The sequence below is a fragment of the Drosophila hydei genome, unplaced genomic scaffold (assembly GCF_003285905.1).
Source record: "Drosophila hydei strain 15085-1641.00,03,60 unplaced genomic scaffold, DhydRS2 tig00000063-arrow-pilon, whole genome shotgun sequence".
Taxonomy (NCBI): domain Eukaryota; kingdom Metazoa; phylum Arthropoda; class Insecta; order Diptera; family Drosophilidae; genus Drosophila; species Drosophila hydei.
In genome coordinates, this window is record NW_022045657.1 from 2,696,306 (window position 1) to 2,722,773 (window position 26,468).

Consider the following 26,468-nt stretch of genomic DNA (forward strand, 5'->3'; position numbering starts at 1 on the left):
ATGTTATCGATATAATTCTTTCGTTTCATGTAGGCAACCAACCGATGAACGGCGCAACACGGCGGAAATTTGTAAACTGTCCCCGTCGTCAGAGAACTCAGTTGCCCAATGAAGTTTTGGAAGGGAGTTGCAGGGATATGAGTAATCGACGCAACCGGCTCTGTTTTGTCGTTCGCAGTCCACCAATTGCTAAACTTCGACCAGAGCCATACGGCAAAAGACATTATTCAAATAATGAATGTAAATGTTCTAATTCGCAACTCCAGCCAGAACCAACACTGCGGCGCCCATGTCGACTAACACCATCTGTCAGCTCATCCGAATCCAGTTGTTCGTCAGTGCAGCCTACAGTATCATGTTGTTGTTCAACGCGGCAGCCAATACCAGAACAACAGGAGATCTGTACGCCTAGGCAGCGGATGACTAAACCAAAAAGATCCCGAAGTCAGCTAGAGGCCGCACTGCCTTATACTCGGCCCCCTGATAATTTTGCACCTGTCATGCAATGCGTGAACGCGCCTATTGACGAACCAATTGACCCATACTACAATTATGATCGTAATCACCAAACCGCAATTCCAGGAGTGGATCCGATGGCTAACTTTGATTTAAACAGATACGATCGTGATAATGTTGGTCAAGCTGGAACTTCAAGTCGTCGGAGAAATGTCAGTATTCGCACATGCGTCGATTACGATTATGAGCCAAGATATCCAACGTATTCAAGTCACCCGCCACCTTCTAATTGGCACCAGCCATACCCTCAGCTCATGCCAACACAACGGTATAGATCAATCCCACCTGATGAATATTACCGCGACTATGAATATGGGGTGCATTGTCGACGTCCGCAACGTAGGTAGGCTATCCATATTTAAAAATTTCAAAAATACCAAAAAAAAATGCAATACTGCTAATGGAGTCTATCGGAATGTTATCGGGAAACCACCACTATCGAGATATTCACAAAACAACAAGAGCACCGAAGCGTGTTTGGTTGAAAATTTGACAAGTCAAAAATCTTGTAAAGACTAAAAAGGAATAATGGATGATGGTGAATATGATAACGATGAGTACGTATAAAATCTTACATGTCGGCGTTTTCTTAATTTACCATGTACGGCATTTAACTTGCAGCGTCGGCGGCGATGATTTCGATGAAGTCGATGAAGATGTAGACGAGGATATTGCTCAAGAGGAAGAAGTTGATAATATCGAAATAATTGCGCCCGGTGGCGCAGCTGGCGGTGGTGTACCCAAATCCAAACGCATCACAACCAAGTATATGACGAAATATGAGCGCGCTCGTGTTCTAGGCACGCGGGCACTACAGATTGCAATGTGTGCACCCATAATGGTTGAATTGGATGGCGAAACAGATCCTTTGCAAATTGCAATGAAAGAACTAAAACAGAAGAAAATACCAATTATAATAAGACGGTTTCTGCCAGATCATTCATACGAGGATTGGAGTATAGACGAACTTATCATGGTAGATAACTAGTGTGGTTAGACGTACGAAATTTGAATATATTACACACATTTTATTTTCCGAGAATATAGATTATTTATAGCTGCCTAAAAAAATGTTTTGGTAATTTAAGTCAGCTCCATGCATATCCCTCCCCTTGCTGATAACAGACACGCTCAAGTAACCCAACAGCATTATGACCTGTCCGACATATGGAGCCCACGACAGCAGGCAGTAGACCGCAGTCCGATAGATTTTGCTCTCCAAAAACCTGGCCGCAGCCGGTATCGCTCTTCTCAGCTTCCTTCGATTCCGCAGGTGTTGTGGTCTCCAGCAGTTTCTGGGTCGCTTTGCTAAAAGAGAGGGTATTAATACTACTAGCGAGCGTGGCGCTGAATGTGTGGCGTGTCTCGCAAAGCAGCATCGCAACGCTTGGCAGGAATGTGGGCAACAGCAATCCTTTGATATCAATGCTGTAGTAGTCTGTGCCATCAAGTCGTACTTTCTTGGAGCGTGGCACCAAGTGCTGCATCGTAGCTTTAGGAAATGCAACAGGAGCCAGAAGCGTGGGTGGTACTCCAGCCAGGCGGCCAACGCTGGTGATGGTGCTTTTTGCATTAAGCAGATAACTGAAGAACCCTTGACACTCGACACCTTCAATTAGCAGCAGAGAGTTATCACTAAAATCCTCGCTCATTTCGGCTGCCTTCAACTTCCTTGCATGTGTCGTTTGTATGCGCCGTAACTCGCGTTCATCTACGCCCAAACTCTCTAACCAAGCATCATCATCATCTTCTTCATCGGAAATCTGTTGAATATCTTTGGCCTGGCCATTAGCTAGACCTGTTCCATTATCGCTATTGTTTGCCTCGTTCTCTTCTATAAAGCTGCTATTCGAGGCTCCGCCTTCTCCAACATCCTGTTGCTGCTTCAATGGCATACTGTACTCAATCCCCTCTTGCTGAAGTGCGCTACGCATGCCACGAGTAGATGGAGTAACCAAGGCATGTGTTTCTGGTCGCCCACCGGTACCAGCTGCTCGAAAGAGCACCGTAAAGGAATTGGCACACAAATAAAAGTACGGACACTGACGTGCACGAAGCAGCTGAAATAATCCTCGAAAACTGTAGTCCCACTCTTCGGCCAAAGCTTTGCGCTCGCGTTCGCCAATTGTGATGCCATTATTCTCCTTAGCATTGCGTGGGAAAAGCGTCAGCCAAGGCAGATGTGGATGCTGCCAATAGTAGGTGCATTGATTGAATCGAGTTGCATCTGATATATCCAGAGTACTCTCCGTCTGGTTAGTGTCGAAGCAACGCACAAAACTGGTCAGCCCGCTGGCCAGCTGTGAAGTTTTAAGTTGTGTGGCGGGCAGATCAGTTGGGCAAAAGAAGCGCACACGCGTCTTAAGGCACCAATCCATTGGCAGATGTGGCGTATGCTTCTGCCGAGCAGCCAATGCGGCATCCTCTTCCTCATCGGCTTGTGTGGCCTTAGCTTGATGCAGCAGTTTAGCAAATGCTTGAACATCGAATTTCTGCAATGTTAACTTTGCTGGTGGCGGACGCGTGGATGTCAAACATGCTAAATTATTGGTGGTTGCGTTTTTAGATACGGATACAGTTGCCTCTTGTGGTTGTTCATCGATCTTTTGTTTCTTGGCGCCATCTTTGGATCTGTAGATGTCATTACATTTGACTGAACAGCTGATTAAACTACAATACGTACTTGGCAAATGGATTATTGCGCTTTTGAGCTATCTTGGCTTCCAGTAACTTGCATTTATCATTCTCATCCAATTCTAGCCGCTTATTATTGTTGTTGCTGCTCAAACGTGCCGCAAGTTGTTTCTTCTTCTGCTTTAGTCTTTGCAATTTTATAAACTGAAAAAACCAACATATTTAATAAGTTGTGTTATGCTGTTTAGAGCAAATTCTAATACATCATCGGGTCGTGTCCATTTGGAGCTCAAGATCCCTTCGCTGGACATGACTGGAGTTTAAGATAATTATTTTACAACCAACATTGACAGAAGTCCCGCGTAAAATCTTGTTTGTTGTTGTTTTGGTGCATTTTTGTGATTTTGTCGAATTGTTAATACTTATCGATAAGTTTTATTCAGGCTTGCAATAATCAATAATTTTGTGACCATCTCTAATCTGCAAAAAATACATGTGTTTTGTTTATGGTAATTAAAGATATCTTTAGCAAATACCTATCTTATTTCTCAAATTAACTATAAACTGTCTTAAGAAAAAATATAGCTATATTTTTATAAACAAAAATAATAATTCAAATTTTTTCAAATATTAACAGCAGTAACGGCAATATTTTCTGGCAACACTGAATGTGGTCACTGTTAATATCAGCTTAGCAAACTGTTATGTTTACACAGAAGCAGCCCTTAAAAACGCAAAATCACAAATCAGAAACGTAAACAATTTGGATATTTTGCCAAAATGGATAGCTTACACGATGTTTGCCGTGTGTGTGCAAATAAAATAAAGGACAAGAAGCGTCAGCAGCATATATTCAACTATTTACGAGGCAAATTACTCCAAAATCTGAAACTAATTACCGGAGTCGAAGTAAGTTAACTCTGAATTTGTCGGCATGTGTTTCAAAATAAATGGTATATGTTTGTTATAGCTATTTCCGAATGAAGGCTTACCAAAATATATTTGCGATCGCTGCGGCAATGAGCTGGACTTGGCCATTAAGTTTCGGGAGCGCTGTATCTTTTCGCAAAAGTATCTCAACGAAATGCATGCAAAGATACACAACAAGTCGGTAGTCTCAACGGCTGAACGAGAGCTGCACGAAGATTTGATCGATGAGGAGCAGTTGGAATACATTGATGAAGAAGTGCAAATTTTAGAAGATAATTATGAAATTCCTCAGGATGACGTTACCGAAGAGTTGGTTGATGAAGAATTTGTGGAGGAAACTGACGATGCTGAAGAAGAGGATACAGAGGAGCAAATGAATAAAGAGAAAAGGCATTGGGTACTTCTGGAAGACAACCGTCCTACTAAAAGACTGAGAAACTTTTTTATATGTGAAGAGTGTGGCGAGTATTTCAACGACGAGGACGAATACAATGAGCATGCCAAGGGACATGTGCAACATAAGGAATCCAAACGTTTCTTTCCTTGCTACAAGTGTCCGGCAAATTTTAATACTAAAATAGCCTTAAAACTTCATCGACAAGAGCAGCATTCCGGCGATAGGCTTTTCAAATGTTCCACGTGTGGCGAAACCTTTCTGCAGCACAGCGCCAAACAACGACATGAGAAGTAAGTGCTTAGTCTATCTATAAAGCCATTGATAAACAAATTGTTAATCTATGACAGAGCGCACATCAATGAGAGACCATATCCCTGCTTAGAATGCGACAAGTTCTTCAAAAGTGTGTCCGAGCTAAGCGCGCATTCCGCAAGTCACGATATAAGGAAATTTAGGTAAGACAGTCATAGGGATTATACTTTTATACTTAAGTACTATATTCTCTTCTACTGGCAGATGCGAACCGTGCAACATGGACTTCACAACGCGCATGAATCTCGTGGCACACTCAAATACATATCCACATAAAAGAACTATGCAGCAAATGCAGGACGAGATTAATCTGCTGTATGGCGAAAACCAGGATCTAGCGGAGATTAATTAATCAATAGTAATTAGTATTAAATATAATTTAAATTGCCATTTAGTATGCTGGTGAATGTGAACAGACATTAACAGAAGCTTTGTCTAACATTACATAAATACAAGAGCTTTCAATAACTAAAACTTGCGCCTGCGCCTGGGTGGGGTAGACAATATTCCATATGCCTAAACGACTCTATATATGCGGGAATAGAAAAGCATATTGTGTGTATTCCGTGTATTCAACTGGTTGTTAGCACATCGGCGGGCAACATCAGCGTTCTAGAGGTTTATACGAATCATATACAGCTGGTGCAGTCGAAAAATCAATAAGACTTACAAGCTTGTACGTAAGCAAAGATAACAGCTCGACAAATACGCAATATGCTGGCCCAGCCGAAAGGTATTTGGTGAAAATGTTTATATATCTTAAAGAATATACATATTCAACTATATATATACATATATATATATAAATATATATATTACAGCTTTTAGCATGCTGCTTAGCTGCTTCTTCTTGATAATGGGCAGACTTCAGGTGTACGCATTTGACTCCAAGGATAGCATCTTTGCTGATGTTCTCTTGACCGAGTTATTGAATCGCATGGATAATGACATGCAGGTGGGTTACTATGATGTGGACAATGAGGCTGACTTAGGAGGGGCGGCTGCTGCTGCAGCTGGCGTCGGCAAAGATAATGTGGATCTGGTGTCACGCTCCGAATACGCTAGACTTTGTAATGGCGGCAGCGATTGCTTGCTGCAGTCAGCCAATACCAATCCCTCGTTACGCGATCAAGAGTTTCTGCAGCACAGCTCGCTTTGGGGACATCAGTACGTGTCCGGCGGCATGAGTGAGATGCCCAATCGCTACAATACGATGGTAAAGACCGATGCCAGCCTGCCAGCCTACTGTAATCCGCCCAATCCCTGCCCCGAGGGCTACGACATGGAGCAGCAGGGCGGCAATTGCATCAGCGACTTCGAGAATACGGCCATCTACAGTCGCGAATTCCAGGCTGCACAGGACTGCACTTGCGACAGCGAGCATATGTTCGATTGCGCCGATCAGGATAACGCCGCAGGCGCAGGACCAGGCAATAGCGATATGAATTCGGCTGTGGAGAAATTCCTGTTGCATCAGTTTGGCAACGAAAATGTATTGGACAATGCCAATGGCGTGGTCAAGAAGGCTGGCCATTTGTCTGGCCTACGCATGGATGCCATGCCCAATCCTTTCCTGCAGGTCGGTCCCGACGATCGTCTACCAATTGCTGCCAAAAAGGGCAACATGCTTTTCCACTAAGCAGGCCTCAAGGAACCAAATATATATTTATGCTTTTACTGTTTGGACACATCCATAGACGGTGTTTGTCCATAATAACTTATCATAGTTGTTTCTAAATGTTGTCTCATATGCGTATATAGAGCTCATGGCAGCTTCCAAGGTACCAAATAGAAAATTTAATCAAAAATAAATTATGGCTTGAAGCCAACTAAAAAAGACACAATAAAATCACTTCATGTATTCGCATATATTTGACAATAATTGATTTTATTTTAATAACTACTATATAGCAAGATTCATGTGTATATTATAAATAGGTTTTCCAATCCAGCTTTACAATGAGTATTATCTGTCAGCATTCACTGGTATTGTGTGTTTAAGTAGACAAACCCAACTTTAGTGGGCGCCATCATCACAATTTCTTAAACCTAACCTAACAAATTGTATAGTATAAAATATATATACATATATATATATATGAAGACTGTGAATTATGCATAAGCAAACAATTCACTATTCGATAAGAACAACTGGCAGTGTGATTAGCTTAGCATAATATTCGTTGTGTATATAACAGGGCTCCAGCCATGTCCTTTACATATAGATTCATACATACATACACAAATATACATACATACATATACGTATAGAGAGTTATACAGGTAAACAAAATACGTCTCTGACTATAAACTCCAATTCGATGCTTGAGATTCAGAAAAGTCGCGTCATTTGTTCATAGAATTGCTAACTTAAGAACTAATAATCTGAATAGATTCCATAATTGTCTGATATGTAGTTTACAAACGTCCCGTACTATTCCCATTGACATTTTGACCCCACGACACTTGATGGGGATTACGGGTAGTCAAGCGCAGGGAGTTGCCATCGCCATCCTCATCGATGACATGCTCATAGCCCTGATTGATAGTTCCGCCGCCATTCGAGCCGTAAATTTGCTGCGAAGAAGGTAAATTGAATATAGTGTATAGTATAAGTGTATATAAGGACACTTCGGTCGGGTATAACCGACTACATCTTTCGCATAATTTTCAGAAAAATATTTCAACAAATTGAAAAATAACTAAATCGATCAGAGAAGGAAGTTCAAATAAAAGCAAATGATTTACCAATATTATTCGATATAGCTTTAAGCAAGACACTTGACCTTCTTTTAATGACTTCCACTGTGAAAACATAATATAACTTCAAAGTAAAGTACTATCTTGAGATATTTAACTTCTACTCTAGCTTTAAGAACTTTAAATAACTTTCATACGTCTAGGCCCTTTAGTTGAACTGTTTTTTAGTATTCAACTTAAATTCTTTTGCTAATAATAATTCAGACATTGCACAAAACAAATATACCCTTAAAAGTTTGCGAACGAGCATTAGAGCTATTAACTTTCGTTTCTGCAACTCACCTCTCCTGGCCCACCATTCACATTGAAGACGTCCTTGATGCTGATGCCAGCGTTGGACACGCGTCCGCTTCGCGGAATGGGCAGAGCACCATTGTTGTTGACCTGTACGAAAGCAAGCTCATTATAGTGGCAGAGGATATTAGAGAGTTCGCTGTATACTCACTGCCGGTACTGTGGTGATTCCGTACTCGTTTTTGGCGCCCAACGTTTGCATTGCCGACTTCCGGCGTTCCGCCATCACGGAATTCTTTCTCACCTCCAAGGCGCGTATTGTCTCCGCTCTCATGGTGAGGCGGCGTGTCAGAATGGGCGTGGCTGGATTATTCTCAGCATCGGCGGTTAGCTTAAGGAAGCGCTTCTTAAATGCCACATCCAAGGTGCCGATTTGACGCCGCGGCTGTCGAGCTTTCTCCAAATTTTGAATTGTTTTGCGTCTGGCTATGCGATCGGGCCCCGATCCAGAATCATTGTCGTAGTCCCCATCAATGCCTTGCAAGCGTTGCAGATTCTTAACTATTTCCACAGCATGCTAAAGTATGAGGATTTTAGTAAAAGATATATACGTATTTGTGTAAATATATATACCTTGTCTATGAGCTGATCTTGCGTTAGATCCTCCGACTTCTTTTTGCAGAAATTCAACTCCGTGGAGGCCAAGATATGAGAGAGTGTACCGAAACGATGGAACAACATGGCCGTAAACTGTATAACCAAAATCAAGGCAAAGAAGAAGACAAAGACAAGACCGATCGGCTCCAGCTGCAGATACTCCTTGGAAATGTGCACCTGTATGAGGAAATTCGTAATTCTATTAGCACACAAGTCTATAGCTGTATCAACTGAATTGTTAGTAACATTGAACAATGAATTGATTGAACGATTCTTCGATTGGATAAATGGCAGAACATAGTACCAAATTGTCGGTGATGGGGCTATGTTTTATGTGTGATACCATATATAAGTGTGTTATAGATATTCCTGTATGCATATCTATATGCTGATGTCTATACATTGAGGCTAATATATTATTGTAATTGTTTTTGTTTTTTAGAGCTTATGGCACATTAGAAACTGGAGCGTTGGTATGATATAGTATTTGTTGTTTTTGTTGCTGTTGTTGTTGTTGTTGGTGATGTACCAAAACCATTAGGATGGGTTTTTTTCGTTGAAATAAACAGGAAGTAAATTCAGGAATGCCTTGTAAACATATGGAATAATAGGTTCATACATATATAACATTAGAAACAATCATTGGGTAAGTATATATATGTGTAAGGAGCACATTAAAACGTATATATAGTGTGTGAGAGAGAGAGAGAGAGAGAGAAAGAGAGCGAGCGAGCCGTAGGAAGTTAGAGGTCCGTTCAAAAGGTTTTTCGTTTTAGATAAGATACACAAACAAAACAGTGTTAAACAAAAGTTTGATTGTTATTGGATTTAAAAACCTCAGATGTCTCTTCGATATACGTAATGTTGGTTTTGACGCCCAACGGCCATATAATATGCAATTTATCCTTATTCAGTTGCAATAAGAAGACAATCAATACGAATAAGGCGTTGGCCATAAAAAACGCAAAGACCGACTTATTCCGCAGCTCAATCAGATCGGAGGCAATGCGGGCCTGTGATCACACACAGTTATACAACAGATATATATAGAGAGAGAAAACAAAAAAAAAGAGAAACTGTTAGTGGTGCTTGTAAGTGACTCAATTACCTCCTGGGTAGACTCGTCGTAGGTAATATTCGTGCGCACGCCGAAGGGCCATTTGACGTGAATGTTGTCCTTGTTCAATTGCAGCAGGAACACGATCAACACGAACAGGGCATTGATCATGAAGAACGCAAATACCGATGAGTCGCGCAGCTCTTTCAGGTCTTTAGCTATACGGGCCTAAAATTATTTTATCGGCAGGTGTTGCAGGTGGCATAAAACTTTCACGAACTTCACCTGGTAGTTAAAACTAACTAAAACTAATAGTTGGCTTACCTGCTCCACGGGATCATTGTCAATGGGATATAAGTACTGATCGATCAGATCCTTCCAGAACTGGATTTCCGAACTGGATAAAAAGTCCACCTCACCCTTGCGCACATCCGGATCCTCGATCCAATAGGGATTCGTCAGGAAGTCACGTTCCTGCTTGGGCTCTGCTGAAGTATCTGAATCCGATTCATCCGATTCGTCTCCCGATTTCTCAGCCACCGACGTTAGCAAATGATGATCCTTCGAGCCACTGGACGTGGTGCGACGTCTATTGTGACGTGAGGCATGATGCCCATGCGGATCCACAGCGTTCTCGATGGTATCCATTCGTGTTTTGATTGTATCCAGAGACTCGGCTATGCTCGTTAGCTGCTGCTTCTCGTCGGATGTCTTGCCGTGTGTGCAAAACACGCAACGGAATAGACCAGCCAGAGAGAACTCAATGGAGCCCTCCTCGTCGTCATTGTCGCCTATGCCACTTTGCAAGAAGCCCAACATGCTCTTCTGCTTCACTCTTTTTTTGGCCTCCTCGGCGGCCTTCTTTTCCGCTTCCAGCTCTTTCTTGGTCTTCTTGGCAACCACCTCACGGGTGCCCCAGGAGACAACATTCAGATTGATGATAGAGTACAGAATCAACAGGAGGTACATAGACGGTATGGATAGCAAATATATTAGGCCGCATGTAATACACCAAAATTCTTGCGGATGCAAACATGCGGCTATGAAGAATGACCCCACCATCGATATCAAAAAGATGGCCGAGGGCGAGCCTATGCCGTCCTCGCCCAGCTGCAGGGCCGTACCCACTATCACAGCCATCATGATCAGAGCATAGCAGGTGGACAATACCTGAGCCACAAACAGTTGTATGTTGGACTTGCAGGTGAAGCAGATAACCATGAAGGCCAGAATGGGCACGATGTTGTAATGGAACGAGGTCCAATTGTCAATGCGAAAAGCGGCCACGAAAGCACCCACCAACATAAGAAAGATCGTGCCAGGTCCTAAAATGGTGCCACCCATCAACATCATCTGATAGAAAACGTACAGCAACGAGATGTTATCGTTGATCTTGATTGTGCGCTTCGCATCTCCAAGCAGATCCATAATGTTGGCTATAGTCGAGGGCACCCAACGACGCCGCTGATTGTAGAACTCGTTGAAGCCCTCGGGACAATGCGTATAGGCATCCGAGGCAGCCGAGTACTCTACGCGATATCCACGCTGCAGCAGCAAAGTGCACAGCCAACGATCCTCGCCCTGATCGTACTGCACATAGTGACGCGCCTCGGTTGGTTTCGTTGTATACTTCTTCATCACATTATCATCCATCAGTGCCTTGCCACGGAACAGTGAGAAGCAGCCGGGTGAACAGAGCACACAGCCAATCATGTGCTCCGTTGCCTTCTGCAGCCAATGGCCAATGGCATATTCGAAGAGCTGATACCACACCATGGGTCCGGAGCCCACAGGATGAATGCGTCCACAGGCGGCGCCCAGATTACGATTCTTCTTCATCAAATCGACCAGCAGGGTAACAGCATTCGGCTTGAAATCAATATCCCCATCAAGGGTGAGCAGATAGGTATTTTCGGCAATTGCATCCTTGCGATCCACTGAGATGGGCAGCTCCATTAGTCGATGGCCAAGCAGATAGTACATGTACATGACCTGGGACCAGCGCTTGCGATGACGAATGCGATCCTTATCTTTCAGATGTGCTATGAACTTCGTTTTGCCCGGCAATGTCCAGACCAATCGACCGCCATAGGGAGTTGGATATTTCTTGGGCGGACGCAACCTAATCGTTGTCTGATGTATCTCCGAGGCAGCCTCATCCATGGTACCAATCAAAAGCTTGACGAACCGATTGCACTGAATGTCATCGTCACTGTGATCCGATATCTCAAAAGCATCATCGAAAAATATGTGAGCTGTAAGGCCAAGATGGTAAGGGAATCATAGAACTATATATAAATAAGCTATACTTACTTTCGAACTCATAATAGTCTGGATCGAGCACTCGCAAATACTTTTGAGCAACACGTCGAGCGCACTGATCCTCGTCCATTCGCATAATGCTCTTCAAGAACTCAATCATTTCGTCTTTGGTCTCATGCCACATCGTAGCGCATGTGTAGATGCGAGTGATATTATCTGAAGACTTAATCGAGGGTTTGTTTGGCGCCGAAGAACGATCGGTATGCACTGAGATCGTTTCATAGTACTCATCGCCCTTTTCCTTTTCAATCTCCGACAGATCCTAAAGTAGAAAATTATATTTTAAAACGAGTCAAAGTTTAGTTACGGTAAAAGCTACCTCAGTTTTGACATCGGCTTGATCGTCGCGTCTTCTGTTCAGGGCCATCGATTGATCGATTAGCAGGGCTGAGTACATGGGTCGTACAAAGAGTTTCTCTGTCGTGGCCAGCCTTTCGCACTTGGGCGTCCAAATGTGCAGCGCAATCCACGTTTGGCTGAGCAGCCACAATATCCAAGCCCATGCCATTTGCTCTGTGACAAAGTTATTAAATCTGAAGTTGGACGGACTCGTGAAGAACAAATAGTCCGGAATGGTGTCGTGGAAGAAGCATGGATCATCAATACGTATACCACAAGCAGCGATCAGGAACGAAACGGCAATGGGCACAGTGAGGCTCACAGGGAAGGCATAGCTGAAGCCCTGTATGAGAATCTTGCAGGCGAACTTGCCAAAGATGTAGCACAAATAAGCGCCAAAGATCTGGAGGAGCAGAACGTACACCACTGTATTATAGGCAGCATCCACATCGACGGTATCTATATTGGCCGACTCCAGCGTATCCGGCAGCACTCCGCCCAATCCAGCAGGCAGCTCATAGACGATGATCTTATGAGGTCCGAAGGCATCGCCATATAGAGCAAATAGATTGCTGGGCTCATCGCCGTTGGCCCAATAAATGAGTAGAGTGACGCAGAAGAAAAGCAGAATCTTCCATATCGAAAGGAACATGTGACAGAAGTAGCGAGTGGTGTGCATCTCCTCCTTGATGCGGCCCAGCGCTCTCACAATACCCAACGGCGATTGGGCCGACACATAATTCTCCCACCAGCCGCAGGAGATCATGACGCAGGCCACTGGTATGACCCAGAGCTCGCGTCGGTTCTCCAGCAGTGGCCATATAACGAGGCCCGTGACCTGGGCAGCAACTGCAGCCAGATCGATGATGACCTTGATGAAGCGCTTACCCTCCTTGGAGGTCCGCGACAACAAGCCCAAAATGCCAGGTATCACGCACAGGCAATTGGTCAACATGGCGCCCTGAATGGCATCGATCTGTGGCAGCACGACAAACATTAGCAGAGCCGTGCCTAGAGCGCTCATGCTCTCCATCAGCCAGACGAACAGAAAGTGCCCAGTCTTCGGCACCTTGAACGTCTTGAAGAAACATATTCGCGCCGCGCGTATCAAAGCCCCAAGCTCTGGCAGGGAATACGCAATAACTAGCGCCCATATCCATGCAATGCGCTCCTCCTCCGGCAGACGCACAACAAAGCTCTTGTCGCGACCCTATTGAGAAATGGAAATTAGCAATGAACATATTTGAGATATCTCGAAAAAGCTTACCAAATCCTTGTTACAATATTCAATTTTGCGATCCTTGCGCACCTGCGAGGTCATGAATAGAACTGTTCCTTTGGCTATAACGCCACCGGTCAAAACGACGATAAACGTGAATACATAGGCAAAGATTTTAAGTATCTTGATTGTGAGCTCAAGACACTCCTGGTTTGCCGTCGAACCGGTTTCAATTTTAATTGGCGGATCCCGAAACACATCCCAGCCTTTAGTTTCCTGTATTGTGCGTTGGCTGCGTGCAGAATCGAGAGTTATATATAGATATAGTCTAAAATGGCAACAGAGTCTGCTAATGTATTTCTATATAGTCTGCTCAATCAGCTTTGCTTGCTCTTAGCTTCCGGATTGCTTTCTTAGAGTAAATGACATTGAAATAGCCGCAACAATTGCATTGAAAGTGATTTGTTGAGGCGAACAGCTATGGATGTGGGAATGGCAATTAAGCTTTGTTTGTTATGAACTTAATTTTGTTGTTCCGGCTTTAGCGAAAAGCATATTCATTTGAAAGAGAAAACCTCACCCTACAATTTGCATATCGCTATTCATAGGTGAAACTCTGTAAGACTTACCTGCCGCCATAGATATCGTGTGTCAGAGGCGAGCTCTCGTCGTCGGTGAAGTTGTTCTCATCGCTGTCGCCATGCTCTCCAGTGGCTGGCGGAGCCATCGGGCGATGCCGCACCGCAGACATCTCCCACGGTTATTGCCCGAGCCCCAATCGTTGGCTCTGCCTCAATCTTGCAGTCAAAATGTAGCTAAAGTGGCGCAAGAGTTGAAAATTAATTGACTCCCAGCAGATAAGCCAGTTTCAATTTATGGCCGCTCTCTGTTAAAGCAGACATTCAAGGACCTGCGGCCCTTGACCAGCAAAAATTTCCATTAAGCCCAGCAACTAACCGGTTGTTGGCCAGCATATTCAATGTTCAGCTCAAGTGACTCATGAGCGCACCTAAAATAATCAGCTAATGAAGATTTGCAATGCACAATGCATCTATAGGGCAGAGCTACTTGAACTATGCTGAATAACCAAACTCGCTCAGTAATTGCCTAAAAACATGTTTATTATATTGTCAGTTGACTCTGTAGGAGTTGAAGGTATACATCATACTATCAGGTACTGAAAAAGACCACTTTACTAACTTTATATAATACTTTAGTTTTTCAGTTTATTTAAAACATACAACTACATATACACTAAATATATAGCAGGGAATATAATTCGAACTATGCAGAACTAAACGAGCCAAGTTTTAGTCTTGCCTTTGTAAACGCAAGTCTAAAATCAAGCTAACTAGACTAGCATGTTGCTAAATACATAAAAAGATACAAGCCATGGCTTGACAGCTTATCTTAAACGCTTCTTCAAGAATCTCCCAGTTCTATAAATAGAACACTTTGCTTAAAGCACACATTACAGCTTTAACCAGTTGCGAATTGCAAGCAAAAGAAAAAGTAGAAACGCAGCTTGCATATGTGTGCGTGTCAATAAAAAGGAATGTAAATATATATTATATATATATATATATATATGGCTTTAGGTTCAAGGCAATTAAGGGTCGAGAAGGTAGCATAAAAGCAGTAAAAGAAAAGCAAGATAATACAGTGCAGACTATAGTATATATATGTGTATATATTTATATTTATTTGTATATATATTTATATATGTATATATATCCCAAAATATTCAGCCACAAATTTACTATGTCACATATCGACTATGCCTCAGTCATATCACATTTGCCACGGAACTAAAGCCGTAGCCCGTTTTGATTTAATGGTAATTACAATCACATATGTTGCACATACAAATACACACACACACATACATACATGTAGTGTGCAAAATGTTGATCGCATTGTTCCGCAGCGCAAACCTTGGGCTACATTTAAGCAACAGCGCATCGGATTTCTGCCATGATGAAATTAGCACAGATAGATGGGAGCATTGTAAATACAAAGTCTGATAAATAAATATTTTCTATTTTATTTTAAACAATATCACAAATTAAATTTTGATTTAAAAAACATGAAAAATTGTGAACAAGAACTTGTCGATCGGTATATAAAAGTTTAAAAGATAGGCGTAACTAAACCTGAATATGAAAACTGTTTTGAGGGATGGTTTTCTGCTTTTAGGATCGAGGACTTGAGCTGTCTAGGTCGTAAAACCTATCTGACGACTCTTCGCCGGGCACATCGAAATAAGTATGGGAAGCGCGTCTTAGGCTCGGTTGGGCATTTACGATGCCAGTTAGCTTGACGTCAGGAGCATAGTAGACATCGACTGGATTGATTCTTCCTACCGGGTTGATTAACCTATTGGCATCATTCATAAGATTGGGGTTCCATGCACTTGGCGGCAAAGTCGCTTTAACGTTTTGACGACTTAGTAATATTCGCTTTACATGTTTCGGGCACTGTTCAAAACTGGGTTTGAAAGAGCTGTTCGAATTGAGTTTAGCGGGCGTCTTCTGCTTTAAGGGTGTTAAAATTCGGATCTTTGGTCGCAATACAAAATTAAGCAGCTCATAATTAGACTTGGAGGCTTTCAAGAACTTCCTCATTTGAGCTCTTATTGTTTCCTTGATCGCATCATCCTTACTCCTCGTTTTATTCGAATAAGCTTCGTTTAAAGGCTTAATTTTCAAATCAGCCGTCAACGGAGAGAGATGATAGAATGACTCTCGATTCCTAAGCGTCATAACGTTAGGGACTGAATTTCGTTCCTTGGTCTTCATTGTCTTTGGCTCTCTTGTCTTGTGTTGTGTGGCCGTCGCTTATTCAAATATATTTATTTAGATGGAAAATTTTGAATCTGGACACATCAAACACAATTCCTTTTCACAACTAAGCCATTTTGTCGAAATTCACAATATCCTGCTTAAAGCAAAGACTACTTAAATATAGTAAAAGGGTCTGTCTAAGGTAATTCATTTTGCTCATAAATTGAATCAGTCTATAATTATTTGCTGGCAGAACGGTCAAAGGATGCTGCTGGCAGTCTGGATTCTGCGCAGTAGTCCTTAATATGCTGTGCAACCCCAAAAAAAAATATAAAACTCACAGAAGTCGCAGCTGCCTGTTGTTGCAGCCACCTCGACACTGTGCTAAGGCTAGGGCACTAGGGACTAGGGTGGGTTAGTCCTTGTTTGTGTTACGGATGCTCTAGACTGATTATGGCTTTCGTTGCGCGCCTCTTTTGCTGTTTATATTGCCACAGTTAACGCTGCCTTACAACAAGACCGTGTGGCCTAATGGATAAGGCGTCGGACTTCGAATCCGAAGATTGCAGGTTCGAGTCCTGTCACGGTCGAAGCTTTTTTTTTTTCAACTTTATTTTTATTATCATACAGTTTTTATTAGATACCTGCATATTTACTTAATATTGATTTTGATACACATATTTGAATATATTTATAGTTTTTTATTTAAATCTTTAACTAAAAATTAAAGTTGACTCAAGCATCATAAACATTAAACTGTTTAAGCTGACTAAATCGCTGAACTGTTGACTTTCATATACTCTTTTCTGCCTTATAAGTATGTGGATGTATGTATGTATTTATATATGTATGCATGTGTATGTGTATGAATGTACACATATTTTTAAATATATATATATGTATGTATGTGCAAATGAATGTATGAATTCACGTAGTTCTATCTATGTATCCATGAATGTATGAATGCATTCATGTATCTATGTAAATACGTATCCTTACCTGTATGTAAGTATAGGTATGTATGTATGAACTAACGTGTGTGCATGTATGTGCATATAAATCAGTTTGTATGCGAGTATGTATACATAACTATATGTATTTATAAATGAATGTATGTATGTAAAGTTGTATATATGCAACTATCGTAATATGTATTTATATGTACACATTTTACAGTTAATTCCCACTACTAATACTACTGACTAAATTCAGAAGAAAAGTGCTTTATTAGTAGTATTGCCCTGCTATGCGATTCTCATATATTAAAGTCAGCTCTCTGCTCGCAACGCTTAAAATCCTCAGCTTCGATTGACATCTTCGTGATGTGTTAATAAATGTCTGCTTTCCTTTGACTAATTTATGTCATTCACATAATCGTGTATATATTTTTAGATATTTATACATTAATTAATAAATATGTTAAAGCAGTTTTCTATTTATATATACATATAACCTATTGCAGTACAAACTTACTCTCACTGGCAGCCTAATTAGGTAAGGTTAAATAATTGTTGCCATAGAAATTATATATACAGATCATTGTGATGTAAAGCAGATTCAAGTCGAACATTATAACTTCAGTATATTTAATTATATTTATATATAATTTATTATGATGTTTCTCTTTGATATTCTCTCTAAAGGTTAGACTTGATTGGCTAAATGATTGAATTGTAAAAGAAGGTAGCTGAGTGCTGCATGGATTTGCTGATAATCAAGCTTAGGTCAATTTATATGAAATAGAAATCAAGTTTTCTATTATATAAAGCCTAGGCTAGAATCAATTAAATTTGAGTAGAGGAATCTATGCCTTTAACAACCGCAGCTCACGTCAGTAACCCTAGTTGACCCCCAGAAAAGGTAAATAAGCAAAGAGAAACGTGCCAAACATAACGATTGAAATTGTCAGTCGAAAAGCTCATTCATTATGCATTCATGCCACATAATCCATAAAAATGTACAGCTAGAAAAGTCGAGCAACAAAGGATTAAAAAAAATACAATTGAAACTAAACAACTTTTATATATATCTACGATAAGAGACCGGTTCTGCGCAGAGAACAGCAAAAAACTTCGAGCAGGCCTTGAGGCAGGGTAACTATACCACACAGACTGCTCTTATAACAGATATATGCTATATATGTCTATACATATACATATATAAAAAACATAAGACTTTTCAAATTATCTTCTATCTTGGACAGTGGGCGTGAACCTACAAAGTATTCAACGTGAACGTAATGCCTGCTGAATCATTATGACTCTCAACGAATAATTCATTTAAAAATTTAGGCAACAATTTCGGCATGCAAAGTACATTGAGTACACAGCTGTGTGTCGTGTCCAAGAAGGCAGTCCAACACAAAACCGAATGCATGAAAAAGTGAAAGTCTAAAACAGAAACAAAAAAATGTTATAATAAAAACAATCTATGAATAAGATACTAGTAGCCAAGGCACAACAGCAACAGCAACAGCAACAACTCACTAGTTGCAACTATTGCTGGCTGTTGAAAATTGTTGGAATTGATTGCTACATTTAACAGCGGAATCGAAAATGAACCAATCGAACCGACGAATGGACCGACCCACCTAGCCAAACCGGCCACGCCAAGCCGGACAGGCAGCAACAGCGTCCGACTTGTCCGACTCACAAGACAGACCAGTTTCTGCTGCAGCACAACAGGAACAACAAGCCACTTTAAAGTGGCATTGCGCAAAACATGCCCAAACAATGACTGACTGGCCAGTAATAAATGTGACCAGAACGGTCTAGACGCAAGCCAAGTGGGTTCAATCAATTGAGCTAGACAAAGCTGGTTGTTAAACAGTTCAAGAATAGTTGAAGCATGAATTAAGATTCCAGATTAGTTTAAGCTAAGCTCGAGAATATTTAAAGCTTACTTAAGAAAAGGTTGAAGTTGAAGTCGGGAATAGTTCAAACCTTGTTCCAAAACAGCTTAGAAGTTGTTCGATAACAAAGCTCAAGACCGTCTAAAAGTAGTTTATGCATAGCTTAAAAACATTCCACAAATAATTTAAGCATAGTTCGAACATAGTTTCAGCATACTTCGAAAATATTTCAAATATAATTTCACATTAGCTCAAGAATAGTTCAAGGCACTTGAAGACTTGAAGAGACTTGAAGTTTAATTCTAGAATACTTTCAACAAAGTTCGACCTTTCTTAAAAATAGTTCCGCCTGAATTTGGGAACAGTTAAGCATACTTTGAGAAGAGCTCAAGCCAAGTTTTATATTTCTGCCTATCTCAACAATGGTTTCAGCATAGTTAAAGTGCAGTCAAATCTAACTCGAGCTTTATCTGCCAATTCTACTCACAGCTCAACATCCACTCGACCGCTGTCAATTAAACATTCTTTAGCTTGTTTTCTTCTCATTTTTTTCTTGCTTACTTTGCCAACTCATTGAGTCAAGTTCCAGTCGCTTATTATTTACCAAGGTATTACCGTTATGCACATGCACATAAATTCAAGACCTCAGCCAACTACGTGTGAGTCACAAAGATTTGTACGCTTCGTAAGCTGCGCTCACAATTTTGACAGAATTTAAATGCAATAATCTGAAATATCATTAAGGATTTTTAGCTCTACACAATAGAGATATATAGACATACATAAAGTCCGTTAAGCTCTGAGTCACAGAAGATTGACCAAAATTGTGGTTTTTACGCAGTGCGTAACTTAATTCGAAACTGGTATTAAATTATGGGATTTTTTTTTACTCATTGAAATAAGGTGAATTGGCGCATAATGAAGCTGAAGGTAAGTGGAGATATTTTAAGTGGAAGAAGGCATGTTCAGGCTGCAAGAGCTATAACGAAGACTGAGTGAAGAGCCGAGTATAAGACTTTAGGTAAAAAATATATATATGCATACCATGTGAATATAGAGCTTATTTCATTGAGTCATTGTGTTACTTTTTAAAATAGGCTTGTATACAAGATATAAATAAATAAACAAATATTTTGGCAGTCGCTGCCCTTAAATGCAAAAAGAGTAAAGCAAACCATGGGAAAGAGAGAGAGAAGGAGAGCAAAGAGAGCACAGCTGAAAGCTACTCGAGCAACTCTTCAGCTCTGTTGCTTGCCTCTCGCGTAGGTGTTGAGGCCTTTCGAATTGTGCAAATATTTTGAGTGGCATACAGGAAAAATGTCAATTGGTAAAAGTTGTATCAAATGACATTTATTTCAAATAATTTCAGTTGGCTAATTTCACCCAATGGCAACTTTAATCGCAGCATCTAACCACATTTAACAGCCATTTGTTAATTATGGCTTTCGATTTATAGAACAACTCGTTTTTAAGGTGTGTGTGTGCTTGCGTCTCTTTTTAATAATTTTGTCTGTTGTGTTGTTGTTATTACCGTGGAACGGGTTTGTGTGCCAAGACAACGCAAAAAATAAGACCGAATCTAAATCGCAAAATAGCCCGTTTTATATGCAGCTTAAAAAAAGCAAAAGTGTTGCCAGAGTCTTACACAAAACCCGTTAGCCAACAGAAGGCGAAGACGAAGAAGCAGAAGTGAAAGAAAAATATAAATCTTACTACAACAGCATAAATGAGAATGAGATTGTGCTTTTGGCCATTGTGTCTGGCGCATAAAAACTTTCACATATACATATAACAAATTGTACCGTTTGATGACGATGATAAAGCCTAAGAGAAATTGTATTGGCCTAGCTGCAGCTAATCCAGTATAAATTGAAAGAATGTGAAGGGAATGCTGCGACGACAGCTGAAGCACTTTTCTTTAGTTTTCACTTGAACAAATTGATGTATGCATATGACCTTTGCATTTCACTTTTCTGCGCCTGCGTTTGGTTTAGCTAATCACAGTTAACACTTTATTAAAACACACACGCACACATACATGATTTCTTTCTCGAAACGCCTGCGTGGCTCACAACTTTTTTTTAAACAAATTTTTATTTATCATTTCTTTTCAATTATTCGTTATTTCTTTTGCTGTGCCGTTGGTTGTGTTGTTGCTGTTGCTGCATTTAACTTTTAGCCAGCTTTACACAGATACAGATACACATATACTGTGTATAAGCATGTATATAGAGTTATGCATACGCATACGCATGCGCGCACGTACCGTTTTGTAGAAGAAAGAGAGAGACAGAGAGAGGGAGACGCAGACGTAGACGTGATTTTAGCAGTCGGTCTTTACTTTTTGTCCGCGTGAAGCTCTTTTCGAGTTCGTTGTCTTCGCCAAACTGAATTGAAGTCTTTCGTTTTGCTTATTGGAAGTGGTCGCAACTGTGGCTCGGCTCGTTGTTTCTTCGCTTGAAACCGCAGTCGGCTGGAAGTAAACTTTTATGAGCGTGTTTATATGCTACGATTTTGTTTTTGTTTTCTTTATTTGTAAGATTTTTAGCTTATACTTGCTTTGCTATTCGCTTCAGTTACTCTCGTAAGTTGCATACACTCTACACGCAATGTATGATGCCCCTTACGCAGTTTATTCTCTCGTAATTTCACTTTTTATTCAAAAACTCTTTGGCTGCTATTGAAAAACATTAATTTTTGCCTCTCTCTCTGCACCGTAAGTATAAGACTTGAATTCATATACATGTATTTTGCGACAACTTTTCGAGGTCGTCAGGTTTCTTTTCTTCTGTACCCCGTACCCATTAAGACGCCAATAAAGAGCATTATGAAGCTGTGCATAAAAATGTTACCGACGTACATATCCGAGAAATCTTAAATACAATAATAATCTTTTTCACTTTCGTTTGTTCTGAGATAATATATAAGATAATATTTATTATTTTCTCCATAATTAATAATGTCCCAATGAGTTTTGTTTTTAAAACCTAAATAATGAAATATTTATTATATTAAAAATGTAGAAAAAGAATGTTGCTATAGAACTGACCTTTCAGTTTTTCATAAATAATTCAGAGCTGCGTACAGGGCATCTTCTCGTCGAACACTGTGGAGATAAGCGCACACACTCTATATCGTCTTTGCCTGTGCTTTGGTATTGCAAATGGTAACTGAAACGATGAGCGATGCAAAAATCCTAAAATGCATGGGAATCATCTAAAACGAACAAATAAAGATAAATGTCTGACAATTTGTAACTTAACTTAGTATTTAAATATAACTTATTAGATAAAAACAAGCTTAAATTTCATTTCAAACTATATAAAACAGATCATTTAGTTTAAATTGTAATTTATCGATACTCTGTAGCAACTTTTATCGATTTCAAATTAAGTTGGGATACTGTTAGACCTCTGTTATCAAAACCAAACTAGTCATTTAATTTAATTGTATTACAAAATTAAAATGCAGAAATAATGTGATATTTGGTAGGAATATGTCTGCTTGTATTCTTTACAGAATAATTTCATATTTTCCATATAAAGAGTTCATTTCTATTGCTGCTAACAGCTGCAAAACATAAATATGTTGTGTAGCAGAAACATATGATGTTGTTTATTTAAGCGAACGAACCAGTGGTTCCGTCTTAGTTGACTTTAGTATGTCGTTCGATCAAACATATTCAGACCGATTCGATACAAGTAGCACAATTTTGTATTTATATTAATTTAATTTTCAATTCGGATATCAAAACCATGTGGTCATCGGGCGAGCTCTTTTTTCGCAATTTTGCAGAGCTAAAAAACTTTCAATACGACGACGAGAAGGTATCCACAATAACATCCAGGGAGCAAGTGAGTAATCAAATTTTCTTGCCGACGACAGATAACAAACAAGCCCTTGCTATATTTTCTAGATTAAAACTGAGGATTCCGTTGAAAAATGTTACGATCGATTTGTACAGACACAGTTCGTAAATCCGCGGGCAACGCAGCTAAATCGCATGCAACACCAACAATATTTGGATTTGATGCTTGGTAAACTGCCATCCAATTATGAATGCTTGGACAGCAGTCGCCCCTGGTGTATCTACTGGATACTACAGTCGGCGCAATTGTTGAACTTCAACTTTGACGAACAGACTCTGGACAATGTTGTGCAATTTCTCAACAAGTATGTTAAAAATACCCTAATCGTGGATATCGAAAATAAGTTTTCATTCTTATGATTCCAGATGTCGTACACCTACTGGCGGCTTTGGCGGCGGACCAGGTCAATATGCGCACCTGGCACCAACCTATGCTGCGGTTAACAGCTTATGCATCATTGGCACACAGAGCGCATATCGCGCCATCGATCGAGAATCACTTATTAAGTTTCTATTCAGCGTGCGCGATGACGATGGCTCCTTTCGCCTGCACGTAGACGGTGAGACGGACGTGCGAGGCGCCTACTGTGCAATCTCTTGTGCCAAGCTTACCAATGTGCCTGAGCCGGTGTTGAATGAACTGTTCAAGGGCACCGCCGACTGGATTGCTAGCTGTCAAACCTACGAGGGTGGCTTTGGTGGAGCGCCCGACTTGGAAGCACATGGCGGGTACACTTTTTGTGGCATTGCCAGTCTGGCATTGCTCAATCAGGCTGACAAATGCGATAAGAAAGCTCTCCTGCAGTGGACACTGCGTCGTCAAATGATTTATGAGGGTGGTTTTCAAGGACGCACCAATAAACTAGTAGATGGTTGCTACTCTTTTTGGGTAGGGGCCACCATTCCTATAACGCAGGCCACAATGATAGGAGCTGAAAAATCCATGGAGAAGACACTTTTTGATGTCGAAGCGCTGCAAGAATATATATTGCTGTGTTGCCAGAAAGCAAATGGCGGCCTGATTGACAAACCCGGCAAGTAAGTTTATCATTTGAAAATCATATCAGCATATGTTTATTATTCGAAGCTCACAAGTACCCTTTTTCCCGTAGACCGCAAGATCTATATCACACCTGTTACACGCTGAGTGGCGTTTCTATTGCACAGCATTCGGAGTCTGCGATGCATCCACAAGTGCTTGGTGATCTTCGGAACGAACTTCTACCCACACATCCATTGTTTAACATACCACCGAAAGTAGTTGCAGCAGCTTTAAACTATTTTTCAAATAATTCCAACAAGGATACTGGTTGCAACGTTAGTACCTAGCGATCGGGGGATTAAGACATTTGGAGTGTTGAATTTTGTACATACACGCTGATGTTTAGCTGACAAATTATTTACTGTTTGTACACGCTATAATCAAAATTTTCTCATTGAAAATCGATAACTTATTTTCAAAAATATCTACAAAAACTAAACTACTTTTCGATAGTGTTTCTAATATTCCCAGGATGTATGAATTTATGTGGAGCGGAACTTTTATGCGTGGAGTAACTCTGTTATGTACAAATTGATAATTAAATTAAAACGTTTCTTATACCTCCGCTTTTTATTTGAGTCTATTAATAATTATCCTGACTTAAAGTTATTATTAGAAAAGTCATAGGGATTCTTGTATAAATTTTTATATTAATTCTCATTCATTTCTCAATGTCTCGCGCTCTGTTAAAGACAGTAGCTGTTATGTTAAGATTTTCACAGAATGTCTACGTTTACACGCAAATAGCAACATTATTCAAACAAACCTGTTGCGTTATAATTGTAGTTTATAATTCTACATGTTTTCCAGCCATCGGCACTTAAAACGCAAGACACCGGCAGAGGGCATAGACCGACGTGAATATATTGGACACCTCGTGGATGAATATTACACATCCACAAACGTTGGTAAGTATTTGCTGCGCCAACTCCTGCACCACTGCTAACAATGTCGATATGTCGCTACCAGAGGCCTTGGAGCAGGTAACCGCTAACTTGGCAAATTTTGCTTACGATCCAATAAACTGGCCATATCTGCATGAAGCCGAAGCTTTGAATGTCTTCATCGCAGCTCTTGACACACAGAACCCCATCCTTCAGCTACATGCGGTAGCAGCTCTGTGCAATTTTTGCTTGGGTAAAGTTTTTTTCAGTTAATAAGCTAGATTGCTATCATTGTACCTTCGCAATTCACAGACAAAAACACCGCCAAATTCATAGTTGAAAAAATTTCCATACTCAGAAACGTATTTCTAAGCACCGATAAAGCCGATTTCGTACTACATAGCCTGGCACTTTATTATCAACTATTGAGCGCAGGATTGAGCAGCAAGCAACAAATCATAACACCGGAATTGCTCAAGCGAGTGCAACATTGGCGTGAATCCTCGAACGACGAACGCGTTGTTAAGCTTTGCATAGTTTTCCTGGAAGATTTTGGTTCTCGAACCGAGATAACCGAGCTCCACAATGCTACTGCAGCTACGACGACAGCTGTGCAGCCAACCACAATCCAAACTAAAACAGGTTCAAGTGATAAAACGCTTTACACAGCAGGACCTTGAAACATTTTCTCAATTTACTGGCGATTCTAATTATATACATAGCAAGGACATGCCCATTACAGAGCGCCGTGTTCATGGTGCACTGCTTAATGCAGTAGTTGCTGGCATAATAGGTACTCAATTGCCAGGACCAGGCACTGTGGTACTCGAGCAGAGCTTTAAGTTCTTGAAACCATGTCGTGTAGAAACGGACACAATAGTGACTGTGCGTCTAATCAAAGCGCGTAAAATCGCGACTGTGGAGTACGAATGTAGACAGCACGATGATGTTGTCTTCGCGGGTAATGCTAAATTGCTGACACCCAAAGAAGTTGCTTAATCGAATTTAATAAAAAAAAGGCAAATGAAATGATTTTTAGTGCGTCTATTTTCTATTTCTTAGTTGATCGTTTACCCTCGCCCTTCTTGGGCGCCGCTTTGCCACGCAGTTTCCGCAAACGCTTCATCTCTTCCTTGAAATCCTGGTGCTCATCGCGGAACAGTCCATAATCCCGCAAATTTTTCATCAACAAATGGGTTTCTACATGTCGGGGATACCAGTTGACCACATAGTCTCGTTTATGTATGGGCTCCTCTGAGAACATGCGTACAACCTGTCAGCAAAATATCCAATTATTTATAATTTTAAATAAATAAAATACAAAGTTCAGTTTTAGACCTTCATTGACTTGTCGTTTGTAGTGCGCGCCACCTCGCCAAATATGCGATTCGACAGATAATTCATACGACGCGCATACTGTGTGCCGAGCTTAATAAGCTCGCTATATTTAAAGTTAGACATTTTTATTTCAGTTTGAGTTTGTTTTAAGTATTATTAAGCAAAACGTTGGGGGTTATGTCACCCGGTCGATTCACAAAACAAGCCACAGCTGCTTCGCGATAACGATTAAAATTATCGATATCGACATATATAAAAGGTATAACAGCTGTAATCATGTAAAACCGTTTTTATTCTGCATAGTTTTAAAATTTTAAATTCGTCA

General features: G+C 40.6%; 8 protein-coding genes and 1 non-coding gene across 11 annotated transcripts; 6 read left to right on the forward strand and 3 right to left on the reverse strand.

The window, feature by feature from the left end:
- The first annotated feature begins 866 nt into the window (after window positions 1–866).
- Window positions 867–1,578, forward strand: LOC111604932 (DNA-directed RNA polymerases I, II, and III subunit RPABC2). The gene is made up of 2 exons (XM_023323202.2): window positions 867–1,073; window positions 1,138–1,578. Exons 1-2 carry the CDS (start codon window positions 1,045–1,047, stop codon window positions 1,502–1,504), a joined length of 396 nt encoding a protein of 131 aa, XP_023178970.1. The 5' UTR covers window positions 867–1,044; the 3' UTR covers window positions 1,505–1,578.
- On the reverse strand, window positions 1,555–3,394 carry LOC111604898 (protein downstream neighbor of son homolog; the record flags this gene model as incomplete). The annotated part of the gene is made up of 3 exons (XM_030222770.1): window positions 1,555–3,147; window positions 3,200–3,344; window positions 3,388–3,394. Coding segments are annotated over 3 exons (1,695 nt in total), but the record flags the coding sequence as incomplete, so codon positions are not given.
- Window positions 3,395–3,815: 421 nt separating this feature from the next.
- On the forward strand, window positions 3,816–5,242 carry LOC111604863 (zinc finger protein 436). The gene is made up of 4 exons (XM_023323097.2): window positions 3,816–4,059; window positions 4,121–4,767; window positions 4,825–4,932; window positions 4,994–5,242. The coding sequence occupies exons 1-4, from the start codon at window positions 3,931–3,933 to the stop codon at window positions 5,139–5,141; spliced, it is 1,032 nt and encodes a 343-aa protein (XP_023178865.1). The 5' UTR covers window positions 3,816–3,930; the 3' UTR covers window positions 5,142–5,242.
- An 85-nt stretch (window positions 5,243–5,327) lies between these two features.
- On the forward strand, window positions 5,328–6,650 carry LOC111604945. Its single transcript, XM_023323216.2, has 2 exons — window positions 5,328–5,522; window positions 5,611–6,650. The coding sequence occupies exons 1-2, from the start codon at window positions 5,504–5,506 to the stop codon at window positions 6,426–6,428; spliced, it is 837 nt and encodes a 278-aa protein (XP_023178984.1). The 5' UTR covers window positions 5,328–5,503; the 3' UTR covers window positions 6,429–6,650.
- An 82-nt stretch (window positions 6,651–6,732) lies between these two features.
- Window positions 6,733–21,910, reverse strand: LOC111604944 (chitin synthase chs-2). Of its 3 annotated transcripts, none has more exons than XM_030222959.1 (11): window positions 21,278–21,910; window positions 14,007–14,192; window positions 13,426–13,669; window positions 12,139–13,368; window positions 11,811–12,081; window positions 9,822–11,752; window positions 9,277–9,453; window positions 8,417–8,617; window positions 7,995–8,360; window positions 7,832–7,933; window positions 6,733–7,366 (listed from the first exon to the last, which is right to left on the reverse strand). In XM_030222959.1, exons 2-11 carry the CDS (start codon window positions 14,126–14,128, stop codon window positions 7,208–7,210), a joined length of 4,803 nt encoding a protein of 1,600 aa, XP_030078819.1. In that variant the 5' UTR covers window positions 14,129–14,192; window positions 21,278–21,910; the 3' UTR covers window positions 6,733–7,207. The 3 variants fall into 3 exon arrangements, with proteins under 3 accessions (XP_030078819.1, XP_030078818.1, XP_023178981.2); XM_030222958.1 differs by lacking the exon at window positions 9,277–9,453 and adding an exon at window positions 9,549–9,725; XM_023323213.2 differs by lacking the exons at window positions 9,277–9,453; window positions 21,278–21,910 and adding exons at window positions 9,549–9,725; window positions 20,814–20,849.
- On the forward strand, window positions 16,678–16,750 carry Trnar-ucg. Its single transcript has one exon. It is a non-coding gene; the product is annotated as a tRNA-Arg (tRNA).
- Window positions 21,911–22,638: 728 nt separating the features above from the next.
- On the forward strand, window positions 22,639–24,435 carry LOC111604840 (protein farnesyltransferase subunit beta). Its single transcript, XM_023323072.2, has 4 exons — window positions 22,639–22,865; window positions 22,928–23,184; window positions 23,246–23,917; window positions 23,992–24,435. The coding sequence occupies exons 1-4, from the start codon at window positions 22,767–22,769 to the stop codon at window positions 24,206–24,208; spliced, it is 1,245 nt and encodes a 414-aa protein (XP_023178840.2). The 5' UTR covers window positions 22,639–22,766; the 3' UTR covers window positions 24,209–24,435.
- A 243-nt stretch (window positions 24,436–24,678) lies between these two features.
- On the forward strand, window positions 24,679–25,853 carry LOC111604959. Its single transcript, XM_023323238.2, has 4 exons — window positions 24,679–24,829; window positions 24,891–25,058; window positions 25,118–25,326; window positions 25,415–25,853. Exons 1-4 carry the CDS (start codon window positions 24,721–24,723, stop codon window positions 25,802–25,804), a joined length of 876 nt encoding a protein of 291 aa, XP_023179006.1. The 5' UTR covers window positions 24,679–24,720; the 3' UTR covers window positions 25,805–25,853.
- LOC111604958 (28S ribosomal protein S33, mitochondrial) lies at window positions 25,817–26,355 on the reverse strand. The gene is made up of 2 exons (XM_023323237.2): window positions 26,144–26,355; window positions 25,817–26,078 (listed from the first exon to the last, which is right to left on the reverse strand). Exons 1-2 carry the CDS (start codon window positions 26,264–26,266, stop codon window positions 25,857–25,859), a joined length of 345 nt encoding a protein of 114 aa, XP_023179005.2. The 5' UTR covers window positions 26,267–26,355; the 3' UTR covers window positions 25,817–25,856.
- Between the last annotated feature and the right edge of the window lie 113 nt (window positions 26,356–26,468).

Bases quoted from the DNA above. Each gene is read 5' to 3' on its own strand.
- LOC111604932 (XM_023323202.2), top strand. From the start codon at position 1,045: ATGGATGATGGTGAATATGATAACGATGA. The intron at 1,074-1,137 runs GTACGTATAAAA...TTTAACTTGCAG, and splicing joins GGTGAATATGATAACGATGA to CGTCGGCGGCGATGATTTCG.
- LOC111604863 (XM_023323097.2), top strand. From the start codon at position 3,931: ATGGATAGCTTACACGATGTTTGCCGTGTGTGTGCAAATAAAATAAAG. The intron at 4,060-4,120 runs GTAAGTTAACTC...TGTTTGTTATAG, and splicing joins AACTAATTACCGGAGTCGAA to CTATTTCCGAATGAAGGCTT. The intron at 4,933-4,993 runs GTAAGACAGTCA...TTCTACTGGCAG, and splicing joins CACGATATAAGGAAATTTAG to ATGCGAACCGTGCAACATGG.
- LOC111604944 (XM_030222959.1), bottom strand. From the start codon at position 14,128: ATGTCTGCGGTGCGGCATCGCCCGATGGCTCCGCCAGCCACTGGAGAG. The intron at 13,670-14,006 runs GTAAGTCTTACA...TTCTGCACGCAG, and splicing joins CACGATATCTATGGCGGCAG to CCAACGCACAATACAGGAAA. The intron at 12,082-12,138 runs GTAGCTTTTACC...TTTCTACTTTAG, and splicing joins AAGCCGATGTCAAAACTGAG to GATCTGTCGGAGATTGAAAA.
- LOC111604840 (XM_023323072.2), top strand. From the start codon at position 22,767: ATGTGGTCATCGGGCGAGCTCTTTTTTCGCAATTTTGCAGAGCTAAAA. The intron at 22,866-22,927 runs GTGAGTAATCAA...TATATTTTCTAG, and splicing joins CAATAACATCCAGGGAGCAA to ATTAAAACTGAGGATTCCGT. The intron at 23,918-23,991 runs GTAAGTTTATCA...TTTTTCCCGTAG, and splicing joins CTGATTGACAAACCCGGCAA to ACCGCAAGATCTATATCACA.
- LOC111604959 (XM_023323238.2), top strand. From the start codon at position 24,721: ATGTTTTCCAGCCATCGGCACTTAAAACGCAAGACACCGGCAGAGGGC. The intron at 24,830-24,890 runs GTAAGTATTTGC...TGTCGCTACCAG, and splicing joins TTACACATCCACAAACGTTG to AGGCCTTGGAGCAGGTAACC. The intron at 25,327-25,414 runs GTTAAGCTTTGC...CTACGACGACAG, and splicing joins CCTCGAACGACGAACGCGTT to CTGTGCAGCCAACCACAATC.
- LOC111604958 (XM_023323237.2), bottom strand. From the start codon at position 26,266: ATGTCTAACTTTAAATATAGCGAGCTTATTAAGCTCGGCACACAGTAT. The intron at 26,079-26,143 runs GTCTAAAACTGA...TTTTGCTGACAG, and splicing joins CAAACGACAAGTCAATGAAG to GTTGTACGCATGTTCTCAGA.